Source organism: Pezoporus flaviventris, unplaced genomic scaffold, assembly GCF_033815535.1.
Source record: "Pezoporus flaviventris isolate CSIRO_AGI_PZ_B2104156 unplaced genomic scaffold, CSIRO_AGI_Pfla_v1 ptg000036l, whole genome shotgun sequence".
Taxonomy (NCBI): Eukaryota; Metazoa; Chordata; class Aves; order Psittaciformes; family Psittacidae; genus Pezoporus; species Pezoporus flaviventris.
In genome coordinates, this window is record NW_026892584.1 from 10,214,534 (window position 1) to 10,228,721 (window position 14,188).

At 43.3% G+C, this 14,188-nt stretch overlaps 1 protein-coding gene across 4 annotated transcripts in view; it reads right to left on the minus strand.

Annotated features, from left to right (window-relative positions):
• SLC22A18 (solute carrier family 22 member 18) overlaps positions 1 to 14,188 on the minus strand; it is a 79,719-nt gene that overhangs the window by 14,083 nt on the left and 51,448 nt on the right. For all 4 annotated transcript variants that reach the window (XM_061463074.1, XM_061463070.1, XM_061463072.1 and 1 more), the window contains 3 exons: positions 10,212 to 10,327; positions 9,623 to 9,733; positions 4,633 to 4,733 (listed from right to left, as the gene is read on the minus strand). In XM_061463074.1, coding sequence (XP_061319058.1) covers positions 4,633 to 4,733; positions 9,623 to 9,733; positions 10,212 to 10,327 — 328 coding nt within the window. The remainder of the gene's footprint in view (positions 1 to 4,632; positions 4,734 to 9,622; positions 9,734 to 10,211; positions 10,328 to 14,188) is intronic.

Below are 14,188 nucleotides of genomic sequence, written 5' to 3' on the forward strand. Positions count from 1 at the left end.
CTCTCACTGTCTGCCTTCCCCACCTTGTTTTGTTATCTCCCACCCAACTCCTCCCCTTGACTTATGCTGGCACAGTCCCAGCTCATCAGACAGCCCCGTGCTAACCAGGGTGCTTCAAGTATTACTTCAGAGCCCCAGATTGTTTGAATTACCCTCCACTTGCTATTTTCACTTTCCCATCAGCCCATTCTAGTCTTAGAAATATTCCATTTTCTAAGCAACAACTTTGTTTCTTCATCAGACAGCTCTTTGTCACAGTGCTATGATACCGCCTTTCCTGCACACCCTTTGTGACCTCGTTTGGCTCTGTCCAGATCCAAAATTGAGCCCCTTTTCCACCTTCACTGCACTTAAGTCTGCTCCACACTTTTCAATATCCTCTGCTATTAGATGATTCTCTTTGCCTAACCACAAATGGTAAATTTGTGCCAGTTCCTGGGCCAGTGCTTCATCCAGAGAGCCAGGAAGCCCTTGTTCCCTATGGACAGGTACTACCACAGGAGCTTTTACAACAGTGCATCACCAGGTGTATTACTTTGGGCCACTCAGGTCTCCTTAAGACATACTGGGAGCAGCAGCAAGGCAAACTATGTCTCTCCATGCCAAACAAGTGGCAGTCAGAAGATGTACTAGTAGGGTGAAGGGAGACCATGCTGTGGAAAGCCATCTTGGCAGAGGGAAGAGGGTACCAAGCATGCCCTGTGCCATGAGCGGTGGCTACTGGCAATACACAGCATTGCGAGCCACTGCTAGCACCAGCTGAGCCCCTTCACTGCTAGCAAGTGCCATGAACCATTCCCATATGGGCAGAGCTGATGCTTAACAAAGGGGGAACCAAGACAGGTGCTGTGGGGAATAACCAGCCAAAACCTATGAGGTTGCCAGGCTCCAAAAGACAGCCTGAATTCATCTTTGAAACCTGTAAGAATCTTCTCAGGCATGGTACACCCCATAAACTTTGGAGGATCATAAAGTAACAAGACAGGACTAAGCATGATGAAGTGAGGCTGAGGGGCTTTGGATGGGATCCCTCAGGAAGGCTGCCTGAATTAGCAGGGCGACTAACATCCTCCATCTGCAAATGTGGCAAATGCTTTGCCTCCTTCAGGGTTGGTGTTTCTGTGCTAATCTCCCCATGAAAAGAGCTGATGGAGTTTGTTTTGAGTTGCCTATTTAAAATGAGGTAGACTGACCCAGAGCCATTCAAAATCTCCTTTCTAAGTGCTTTGCAGCTGTCTTGAATGGGATGAGTAGTGAGACAGAGATGTTTATAGTTCATTGGCCACTTCTCACCACAGTAAGTAAAATGAGGCTGAGAAGCTGAAAAATTAGGCTAAGTTATTGGAGGGCAATATCCTCTCGGTAGGAGAGGAAAGCGGGAAGAGACCATTGCTATTTGAGTCACCCTGGGAGTGCTGATCAGGCTGGGAAACAGGGCTACAACTTTACCTCTTGTGCAAGTGGAAGATGTTAGTTTTGAGATTTCATTAAAAAAATAGAAACTACAGTAACACACACAAAAAAAAATATTAGTAAAATTTACCAGGAATTGGCAGAGCAGGCAATGCTTTTGTCAGCATAAGACCTCTGGGGAAGAGCTGAGTAACGGGCTCAGCTAAGTCTTGCTCGCTGTGCTGTTCCCTGTGTATCTCTGAAGCTGGTTAGTGCATGTAAAGTGTGCTAGGAGTGAACGAGACCCTGGGATATGGTACTGGTTGTGCTGTGCAACCTCCCAGGCACTGTGTTTGATGTCTACAAGGAGGTTAAAAGTAAATGGGACAGGGTTCAATTCTTATTTTGCCCTTCATTTCTGTGATGTCAGCTCCCATCTATAAAAGTCCTTAAACTTGACCCATTTTCAGGTGCAGGGAGAGATGCAAATAGGGGAGATAGGTTTCCTCTAATAGTAGGGCTCAGAGAAAGTCCAGGAGAACGAGAAAACCCTCACAATGTTTTATTGACAGGCAAACTAAGGAATAAGAAATCAAAGCTGAGGATCTGGTTGATGAAATTCATTGAAAAGGACATTATATTCCTTATGAATAAAGCTATAATTTACTTAGTGGAGAAGCGAATCAGCAGATATTAATCAACTTTCACCCATCCAGACTGGTGGAATTTGCTTGCAGCTTAATCTGCATTTATATCTCCAGCAGTATCAATTCACTATATAGCAGAAACAAATGCATCTGAAACACCCACTTAGGCATGAAGGCACACAAGCAGTTCTGTGGCTAGGCAGGACAGCGCTAGCACACATTGCATTCCCTGCATACATCATACTCTGGAGGAACCCCAACAGAAAGCAGCCATAAAACATTAGCCTAGTCACTGTTTGCAAGAGATATTTTTGGGTGGTTCTAGCCAGAGACCTGACCTGAAAGTAAAGACATAAATTCTAATGTTTTACAATAATTGAAAAGCCAGATGGTGAGAATATTGTTTGCGCCAGTTGAGGATCTGGTCCTGCATAAACCAGATCAGACCTTGGAACAGCCAATGACAAAGTGGAAAGAACAGGTGACAAAGCAGAGAACAGTGCTTTGCAAGCTCTCAGGTGAGATGGCTTTACTGCCACCAGGAATTAGCAATTTTTCCCTTTTGTGTTTGGCATTGTGACTGCAAACCCCAATGCCCCATCATGAAGAGGAGAGGTTTGCATCTTATGACCACTTTACTCCTATGTTTCTGATGTCCAGAGTTCTGCACTGTAGAATATTAGCAGCAACATGGACAGAAACTGCACAGACAGATGAAAGAAAACTGCCTGGCTGACAAAAACTAGTTTCTGTGTTAAATGTCCCGAGGCAGACTCCCCAGCAAGGCAGATGCTGCACCTGAGCCTGTAGGCCGCTTGTGGGTTAGATCATGGTAATAAGCATGATGGGCCTCTGTGCGATGAAACCTTCTGACTGTGGGAAGGATCGGGTCTCTGGTTAGCACTAACATCTGATTATTTGTTAGGGAGCACGGTGAATGTTATAATTCCCATATCTTCAAGGCTGTATCTGTTATGTTGGGTACACTGGCATGGCAGTGCAGGTAACCTTATCTATAGCAGTTTCAACCAAACTAACCTGGGAAACAACAGCTGTGAAGAGAGACAGATATCCCAGACATAACAGCAGTGTCCTAAAGACAGATATCCTGGATCCAATAGCAGTGTCCAAGCTCCACCTACTACTACACCTTCTACTATGCGAAGCCACTCCTGCTGCAGCTGTACAAGTGCTATTACTGCCCATGTTACCCAGCTTGAAACAAGCACACCATAGCCATGTGGCAAATCAGAATAGATTGTAAATATATGTAACAGGGATTTAACTGATATGTCTAATTCAAGAGCATAGTTGATGGGGAGCTCCTCTACATTCAAAGGGGGAAAAATATAACAGAAGGTGACTTGGCCCCGCTAAAACCTGAGTAATTCCTGTAGATTCTGGTCTAGGAGATAGCATGCAAAGGCTAACACAGGGAAAGCCTCTGTTAGCAGAGGTGTTTGGGTTAGAAGCATACTTGGGAGAGCAGCTACTGATCACCCCAGTTGTCACGCTGTGTTCCGTGCTGTGTAACAGCAAACAGGGTTGTTTTCCAATGAGACTGGATGAGAGGATGTATCCACCTGGCAGCAGGTGTTGAACTCACAGGACCAAGAGACAGCTAGTCCAAAGCCACCCTCCCAGAACAGACATGGCAAAGGCACCAGCTCCTTAGCTCCAGCCAGTTTACTCTGTAGACTACACTTGCTGATGTACAGCCCTATTCATCAAGTACCCAGATTTGGTGAGACGAAGGCAACACCCTGCCAAATCCAAATCACATGGAAGTAAAGTTGCCATTTCCCAGATGAGAAGCTCCTCCACATTGCACAGGAACTCTGAACAATGCCCAGGAAATTAAGGCGGATTTAATAACAAGACCACCCTCCTTCAGGATATTGCTTAACTTGCATTCCTACCTTGAGGCTTACTTGTAACCATCTGTTGCTTTTTCTGTAAAATTATTAGCCTCTTCCTCCAAAAGGAACATTCTGCTATAACACAACATCTTTTGGTTTTGGCCCTGCTACTGCCTAATTCAGCTGACCTTTCCCTTTTACCCATTTTGGTAGTCTCCATGTTCTGTTGCCTGCCTTTTTTAATTTTTCTTTTTCAGTAAAGTACAAGCTTGTTGTGCTTGTCTCCATGCAGCAGAAACAAGTCCTTCCTCTACACTGAAGGGATCTGTGAAAATGCCAGTAAGATCATCTACTTACATAAATTTACAGGGTGCTACTAGGTAAATGTAAATTAGCTAAGCTCCACCAGGAAAACCTTAGTCAAGGCACTTCAGCTTCAATGTAAGTTTTGTTACAAAAATCAGGACAATCTGTCAGTCCGGTGAAATTTTAGCTCCACAGCTTAAAGATCTGCAAAGAGAGACAGTGGCAAGAAAGCTTTCAGAACTCTCCTTGTCCTTATTTCTTCCCATTACAAGGAACAGAATAAACGTGGAGTCACTTCTGTTTTTGCAGCCAAGTACAGCACGCAGGATTTGACTGTCAATATTATACCTGGATTTGGAAGAGCATATGTCAAAAAGGTAGTACTTTAGATAGTGGTGGGGCAAGAGGTGTACTTCCACTTCACTTACCATTTGAAGGACACCGAAGTATGACATCAGGTATCCAGACTCCACTGCTTCCAAGCCAAAAAAATCCATAGAGATGATTGAAAACATAATCAGGAACAAACCTAGAGGAGGGGTTAATGAAAAGCATACATAAATATTCTTGCACTGCATATAGTGGCCCAGACCCTGCTCCCAGTCACCCCCATTATGAGTCAGTAGCTCTCCCTGGGATTGCCCGGACTGGATATAAACACAAGCAGAATACTATTCAAAGTCATTGTAGTAATTTAATCTTTAAATGTTAACTTTTTTATCCCCCTTACTTTCATCTTTAAATAATGTAACTATGTAGGCTGTAGATTCAGCTGTTTATTATAAACTGGTAAATATTTGTATCATCGAAGCCAGGCTAACCATTAAGACAGCAAGAAAGCATTTGTTCAGACAAGACTGTAACCATTAAAATAATCTGATTGGATGCCCCACCTCTTTTACCTGGCTTTAGATTTTCACCATGGGGAACAACTCAATGACATCAGACTAAATACAGAGATTTCACTGCACACCTCGGCAATGGTGAAATATCTCTCGCTTGGACCGACAGCAGTGTCGACACAAGCAGTCAGGAAAGTACTCACAGAAGCAGCACAGGTTGGGTTTGCTTTTCAATTAAGGCAATTTCTGGAAAGTGTAACAGAAAATGCCTACTTGCTTAATCTCACATGAAAATACAATAGTGTGCATTTCCACCACCACCAAACATACACAATTATGCATACCCACACTCCCATCAAGTTACAAATATTATGACAAAATATTGCTCTCAAGGAGTGGTATAGGGAAGGAGGATGCTGCCTCCCCTCGTGTCTTGTGTACCTCAGATGGACCAAGACAGTAGGAAACTGGGGCTCTCTGCACGTGAACAACCACACAATGTGCCCGTTGGAGAGCACTGATTCTGCTGGGGAGAGAAGAAGAGAGCAGATGGCCTTTAGGGGTCCTACCCTTCCTTGTAGGATCCTCTGAGGTACAATGACTGGGTAAATAGGGAGCTGTGGTCCTCTTGTTCCTGAAGAAAACAGACCCCAGGAGGACTAAGAAGACAGCTTGTAGCCTGGAAAAATGAATCACTAGCCCTGTGGCATGGGAAGGATTTGCTGGCATTTCCTGGAAGTGTGAGAAGAGCTATCCCAAATTGCTGATTGAAATGCTGTGGAAGACTTGCACCCTAACAAACCAGCACAACTCCACAGCATTTCAGCACCCCAGAGGCGCTGCTACCAGTGGAGCACCTGCAGCAATGAGGACCTCCCTCCAAGCATCCCAAGCCTTTGCCTGGAGGGGCTACCACCCTCCCACAAAGCCTTCCTGAACCCCACTGGAGACACCTTTTCCTCCCATAAAGGGGACAGCTGAACTCCAACTGGCCTCATGGCACGGGGGGAGAGGATGGGGGCAGGAAGTTCTGCCCTATTCTGCCACTCTCCAGATACTTGGAGAAAGTGCTGGGGAGCTGGGGTTCATGAAGATTTATGGCTTCACCACACCCCTCTGCAGAGGGCACCCCGTCATTATCCAGTTACTTTGAAATCACTCTCAGCTCAAGCCAGCTGAAGGTAACATGCAAATAACAGTATTTACTCACAACGTCCAAACCAGGCAACAGGGTTGTACATGTTTATAAAAGGCACACGTGAAGAAATGAAAGAAAACCCACACTTCGTTTCACTTGCAGAAAGATTAGATAGAAGCGGGAGCTCCCCCTTCATCCTGCTAGCGTGCTGCAGGTACCACCTAGGAGAGGCTCAGCCTTCCTACATACATGATGCTTCCTCCTACTACCACACACCAGCTTCTACAGCTCCTCTATCCTTTCAAGTCACTCATGGAGTTCAGGCAGATTTTGATCTTTCCTTCCAATGAGCTGATTTCTTTTGGAGGCTGTGCTTTCTAATTAGGGTTACACATTGAATGTATCTCCTGGAGATGCGAAGATCTCTTCCTTAGATGGGTGTCACGCCCTGTGCTCACATGGTCATTTAAAGCTACCTGGACAAGCAAAACCCCCTTCTCCCTGTCTTCTTTCAGCAAGTAGGTGTGTCTCTCCCACTGGCCACACACTTCTTCGTGAAACCCATAAGGCGAGCCCCAGACTGAACTCAAAACATTTCATGCTCATAGGAACAAGCACTTCTTACAAAGATCCCATCTGGGTAGGCTGCAGGTCAACTGAGTGCAGCCACATGAGTAATGTACCCATCCTGGGGTGGGCTTCCTAGAGTAGTGTGTGCCCAGGCTCTTCTGGGAACACCCAAAGCCCATGGAGGAGCTGCCCAGATAGGCCTTAATCCATGCTGCAAGGCTCAGGTTTTCAACTGGAAAAGAGATGGAAATTAGCAAAAGATATCCTCAGAAACTTGGCTTTCTTTTGAGGGGGTATAAATAAGGGGTGAACTCCTTAGGAAACTTGGCACCAGTGGGATGAATAACTAGGGCTACACAGCAGAAGGCAGATAAATGGCTTGTGAGATGTGATAAAGACAAGGAAAAGCACAAGGAGACACAGGAATGCAAACTGTATTTTCGAAAAAATGACACGGCATTTCTAAAGGCAGCCAGCCTTTAGAAAACTAAAACTAAACTGGCAGGCCAGTTTAGCAATCTCTACTGAGAGCCAGTGTGAGAAGGCAAGCACCGCCTCTTGGAGCCTGTCTCAGCCCTCCTACACTGGACTGTAAATGTGATGGGATACAGAGCCCTGGGGCTCACTGCAAAATCTGGTTCCACATGTGAAAAAAAAAGTCCTTTTAAAAATGGAATGCAGGTGCTAAAGCAATCATGTTAAAATCAAAGGGATTAGGCAGCTTTTTATCAGTATTTTCAAGGTCCTGGTGCTGTGTTTTTATCCTTGCGTTTTCTTTTCTGTCTCTTATCTACTGCATTGCAATGAAGTTCTTTTTTCCCAGGTAAGTTGCGAACATAATTTGGCCGTGCTGTAGTGTCCATCCTCTGGCAGCTACCCTCCTGCAAGAGGCACAGAGCCCGTGTCTCTGCTTTTATGCAGCACAGGGAGGAGGTTCCCAGCCCTGCAGCCCTGCTGGGGAGGCCCTTTTGGTCTCAAACAAGCTAATTTTAGACAACAGTGAGATTCATAAGGAACAGAAGGTTTTCTTCTGTGTATATCACAAACTTGTTTACAAGGTAAATGGAGAACAGTCTGTAATTTGGTTAATCTAATTAATTATACAGTTGCAGCCTGGAGATGAAAGGCAAATGTACTCATGAGGAGCTCAGCCTCCAGTTGAGAGCTGCAGAGAAGTAGGTGATGGCCGAATCCCCTTTCAGCTGCCATCATGTATGGTCAATCATCTGAAGAGAGACCTTCAAAGAGAAGTCTTTAGAATTTTGGTAATTCCTCACTGAAGTGTAAGCACTATACTTGTAGCAGGAGTGCCCCAACTGAACACATACCTACTCTTATGGAAATAATCTGAGACATTTCAGTGACAGACTATTAGCCCTAGTCCTGCCTTACATCTCAGCTTCACTGTTTTCATCCTCTTTGCCTAGAAGTTCCATTGCAGTTTTGGGCAGGAGATGCTTATTTTGGTTGCATATGTATTTGCTGTGCACAGGAAAAACGTCTTCTGCAACAGGGAGGAATTTGCATTTCAGCAGGGATGACTAAAACAAAGTGCATGTTGCTTGGCCTTTGGAAAAAAGGAGGCTGCACAGGAAATTACAGTGCAGATTCCATATTGATGTGGTCTCAGGCATTTTTAAACAGAGAAATGAATGCTACTTAAAGCTGAGAAATGAGCCAGAATCAGCAAAGAAAACCCTCTTAAAAAAATCACTTGTCTCGTTCTGTGAAATGCTGTCATTTTATAAAAACTATTTTAAATAAAGTTTTAAAAGTTTAGTCTCATAAGAACCAAAAAAAGTGCACTGTGAGGGCAAGCCAAGCAGTCCATTCAGACTGTATCCTGTCTCCAGTGGTGGGGGAGGACCAACTGCTATTGCTGATCCAGCCAGTGCCAACTACACACAAAAAGAAAGAGGAAAAAAAACCCAAACAAAACCCAACAACAAACCCAAAAACCAAACCCAGAAATCCTTTACTTCCCTGAGTGTTATTCTATAGCTCCAGTCAGACTTGTTCCCCCAGAACCTTAGCAAAGAATAACAGAAGAACCTGACCAAGGCCAGAAATGCCATCCCTTTCTGATTCAGCCACTCTCCACAACCAAACCTACTTTCATTTGTAAACTGAATTTCCAGTTTACAAATTAGAATTTAATTTGTAAATAATGTTTCACTTTATTTAAACTTCATGGGCTTTTCCAGATGTAGATGAAGTGGAAAAACATTTAAAGTATAAAAGCTAAGGTATCTTAAATCCTCTCTTAGGATCCCTGCTTGGAAGGGAAGTTTGTTCAGATGTATGATGTGCACGTGTTTTGATATGCACAAAATTCAATCCTGGAAACCATAATCTAGACAAACTGCATTTTTAAGTTTGACTGGGAAAAAAAACATGAAAATGTGCGTAAGGGCAGAGAACACCACCACTAACAAGGATGATGAGCTGGCTTGTCTTTAAACAAGCAGGGGGAAAGGCAGACAAAATTAAAGATTACTAAATTGTGGCCAAGGATATGTATAACCAGACAAACTGGGAGACATGGACCATGCCAGGACAGCAACAGACTCAAAGGGAGTCAAGAGGAAAAAGCATTTACAGGGGGATGGAGTGGAGAGATTAAGTGATTTGCCAAAAGTCACAGAAGTAGCCTGTGACAAGTAGTCTGTTTTACATTAAGTCCCAGGGTTTTGGCCCTATGTACCTTCAGAGCATTTGAAAGCATCCATCATTGAGTTAGGAACTGAATCCTCACTGCTCCATGATCTAATGCAATGTCCTTTCAGTAACTTGAGACAAGCCTGGTCTACAGTGTATGTCACCTTATTTTAAATACATCAGCAATTACAAGTAATGAGTTAGATTTACCTATGGGAAGTCCAGCAAAGACTTTGACTATGAAAACTTCCATTACTCCCGGAAACTTCATCAGGCGTAGTATTTCTCTGATGCTGAACACACTGCCAGACTGTGATGTGCCTACAGAAGATGACACATTGATTAATAATCTGTATATATAGGTTGGAGGCAGAAAGCAAGAAACTCTGTGACTGTCTGCTGAGGTTCACCACCAGCTTTCTGAAAAGGCATATCTCCTTAGCATCAGCTTTGTGCCAATGGCAGGAGGCTGGGAGCTGGTACTAGGTCTGCATGCAGAGGACTGCTGTGAGACGGCAGGACTGCCTCCTATGCCAGGCCAAACTAACCCCCAGCAAGGGGTTCACATTCACCTTTTCTGAGATGCACAGCAAGCACTGGGCTGGAAAGCCTGCAAATCTGCATGGCAGAGTGGTTAACAGGTAGAGAATAATACTCTTTTAAGCATTGAAGTGTCAGCATTTCAAGGTTGGCACCTTTTTGCCTTAAAAGAAACGCCCAAGTCTTTTAGCAGTCTCTACAGCATGGCAATCCCGTGTCCCTATTCACATGCTGTTTATCAGAAACACTAAATACTTACTGTGCTCTGTCAAATGATGGTCTGGTTTTGGTTTAGCCTGCAAAGGGATCCAAAACATTGCTATCATGGTATTTATGAGATTTCCCACCAGACCGACATACATAGGAGCAAAAATGCTGCAAACAGAAAAAAAACAAGTAAGTGGATAAATATAAACAAGACATTTTTACCTCCATTCTGCAAAAGGCTCGGGCATTTGGATGAGGAACAATCCTCTTGAAGTCATAGTACATAAGGCGATAAAAGAGCACACATTCTGTCATGGAGGTTTTGGATATGACCACACTTTGAAATTTCAGCAAAAATTACTATTGGCATAAAGATCATTTATTGTTTGTATGAATAATAGGGTATAATAAAATGCTTTAAAATTGTGTCATGCAAAAACAGCTCTTCTTGGTTTAATGAAGCTTACAAATCTTTCCATTGAAAGCACAGCATCTGCTTGTTAGGATCCATCTAATCCCCCATCTAATCCGCAATTTCATTCATCTAAGTATCATCTCAGTCCTTGAAATTTCTCAGTGCAATCCAATGAATTTAAGGAAAGTGAAGAATGTACTCAAGATGATTAAGGATGGTAGAATACAGCCCAGCCTACAACCAGAAGTGAAAAAACAAGGAGCTGCTAAAAGTAACAGTCATGATTTACAAAACCTTCTGAGGGGGTGAGTAAACAGCACTTTGATTGATGCACCTCTGGAGGTGCCTAAAATCAAATCAACACTGCTTCAACTGTCCTTCACAGCCCCAAAAGCTGGGTCTTTAACAGAAGTAGAGCCACATCCTTAGATGCAGACACAGTGAACAGCTATTATTAACAGTAGTTAAACAATGATAAATAGGAACAATTTCAACTTAACTAAAAAAAACAAACACAAATCAAATAAAAGGCATTAGAATCAATAATAAATCCTCAATTATCACTGTCCTCTTAAAAGAGAAAATTAGGAAATGACTCCTAGTATTTAAGACCATGTAGGAAAATTTCAGACTCTGAAGGGCTTTAACTCTGCCAAACACATGTAGAGCGAAGTCCAGGGCTGTAAGACTGAAACTCAGGAGAGCCAAGCTGAAAACAAAGGGAGAAACTTGTTTTGTTCTTAACAGTGAGAGCAATTATCCACTAAACCAGTTCACTAAAAGCCTCCCCTATCATGGGAACCCTGTTAGTTGAAGGGTTTCATAAAGCATTTGCTTAAAACCTACTGCAGGACACAGGTTTGGGATGGGAATGCCCAGCGGAAACACCAAAGGGCGGTGTCACAGAAGGCACAAGACTGAGTGAACATCATGTTGTTTTGAGGGCATCGAAATTTAAACACCCTGGCTTCAGCAAACTAATTCATGTGTTTCAACAGGGAAAGCTTTGTAGCCATGTGGGTCTATGCAGACTCAGAGGTGACCACGCCATCCCCAGCAACCTGTGTTGTAAAAACAAGATGCAAAAGAGAGTTTTGAGCAGCCAACCAATGCTCCCTGTGAGCCTGCTGATACAGAGCAGCTTATTGACTGACCTTTTACTGCTGTTTCCTTTTCAGACCATTGTATGTTTTTCATGAATAACTAGCAGCAGTAATTGTAGAAGCCTCAAGTTTCCTCTGTGCTAGACAAAGGTATGGGCTGAATAATTTATAGAGTATTATTAAAGTCCCAGAGCAAGACAGGCAAGGATTGAGATGCAAACAACTGAGAAAAGCATTAAAGAGCAAATACATACATATACACACTTATTCTCACTAATAGCAACAGCAGAAATCCCAGCTGAATATTTTAATTCTCATTAATTATTCTTAATAACAACAAAGCCAGGTAATATCTTCCTGCAAATGCACTTAGTACAGTAATTTAGACCTGCTGCCTTCCATCCACCAAGCTGTTCTGCTAATTACCCCAGACCACAAAATTAGTCATTTACTAGATCATTAGTTTTTATTTTTAGTGCAGCAGATTGACACTTTCTGATTTAAAATTATCTGTCAAGCAGTACACAAACTACTGAAATTAACTTTGTGGACCCAAATTTTTATCCAAGAAATGTGGAATTTCTACTTTGCATTGCAACATACAGTAATAAATTTGCTAACGAAAAAAAAAAGAAGGGATGAAATAATCAAAATAAGTAGCTGCAGCTGGTTTAGTGGTTTTTAGGGCTTCTCTATTTCAAGCTTTCCTTCTGATATGGAAAAAATGCATCCAAAAATCTTCATTGGACAGAAAAACCTTCTTCAGAGTCCTGTTTTTCCTGAGGTTTTTCAGAATCCCACATGCCAACATAAATATGTTTTATCCTTCAGATGCAAGAAGAATTATAGCAAACAATGAGAAAAGGATCCCCCTATAGAATTAGAAAGCAAAAAATGCACTGCTTCACTACAAGCGTACCACTGATAATTCATTGCTGTGAAGTGAGAGAAGAACCTTGACAATTTACCTATTTGGGAAAACCTGGTCTTACTGTAATGGATTTGTGGCATTTTGTATGGCTGGACTCTGAAATCAGAGAAATCCAGTAAAATATCAAGCCCAAAACTGTATTTCCCAGACAGGCCTGAAGTGTTCAAAATCATCTGAAAACCCCTTTTCTTAACCACAGCTTTCTGTAAGCACTTCATCTTTTTCCACATATTAAACAGTAGCATTCCTAGAGGGAAAGGTGATGAAGGTGCCCACTCAGATTAGCTTCTCCACTATCTTGTCCTTTGGCAGGGATGAACTCAGGAATTGGAGAGGACATATCTGTCCCCAGGAACCCACTCCTTGCATTTCTTTGTTAGCTCATTTCAGAAAGATGAAGTGAAACCAAGGGTTATAAAAATGGCTTATCAACACAGCAGGTCATCAATTTTTTTCCCTGATGGAGCTTAATTTCTTTTTTTTCTGATGTTTCCATTACAGCCAATGAGTTACTCATGATGACACCTCCTGTGCCACCCCTCACGTACATAATCAATGGGACACATCCTCCCACTCCTATAGTAAAGAGCAACTGTTCTACAAAGCAGCAGCTGTCCTGGGTTCAGCAGTAGCAATCATTTTTTTCTCTTTCTTAGTAGCTGGTGCAGTGCTGTGTTGTGGACTTTCAGCCTGGGAATGGTGCTGATAGCACCAATGTTTTTAGTTACCGCTCAAATGTTTTAGTCTGGCCAAGGACTTTCCGAGCATCATGCTCTGCCAGGGAGGAGAAGCCGGGAGGAAGCAGAGACAGGACACCTGACCCAGGCTAGCCAAAGAGGTATTCCATACCACAGCACGTCATGCCCAGGACGTAACTGGGAGTTACCTGGGAGGGCTAGTGGACTGTGGGGTTGGAAGAGGTATCGGTCGGTGCTTGGTCAGGCTGCAGGGGGGCGAGTTATCGGTCGGCGGGTTGTGAGGTATTGTATTCTCTTCCCTTGTTATTTCTCTTATCATTATTATTATTGGTGGTAGCAGTAGTGATTTGTGACTTAGTTACTAAACTGTTCTTATCTCAACCTGTGGGAGTTGCATTCTTTTCAGTTCTCCTCTCTGTCCCTCCAGGAGTAGGGGGAGGGAAAGAAGAGGGGGAGTGGGTGAACGAGCTACCTGACTGGTTTTAAACCACAACAGCAGCTTTCTTGACACATCATCACTTCTGAATCCCTTGTAGGATTGCTTTGGGGCTTGGGTAGGTGAGGGACTGCACATATTGTCTTTTCCTGTTACACTAAGGCACATAAATATTTACATTGTCATGTAAAAAGACAAAAATGCTAAAACCAGTGTGCATGTACTGAAATATTATTTCTGGCAGCAGCGAAGACAAATGTCAGTGGGTTGAGCTAACAGTATTCTTGCAACAATGCTGACAGGAGACTGGAGGCCAATGCATTTGCTGGGGAAACTGGTGAAGTTGCAATGATGCTGCTGGATCCTCAACTGGAGCTGCTCCATGTCACTGCCACTGACAGGGAAAACTACCCACATGCCCCTGGGAGGGGAGATGCAGCTCTGCA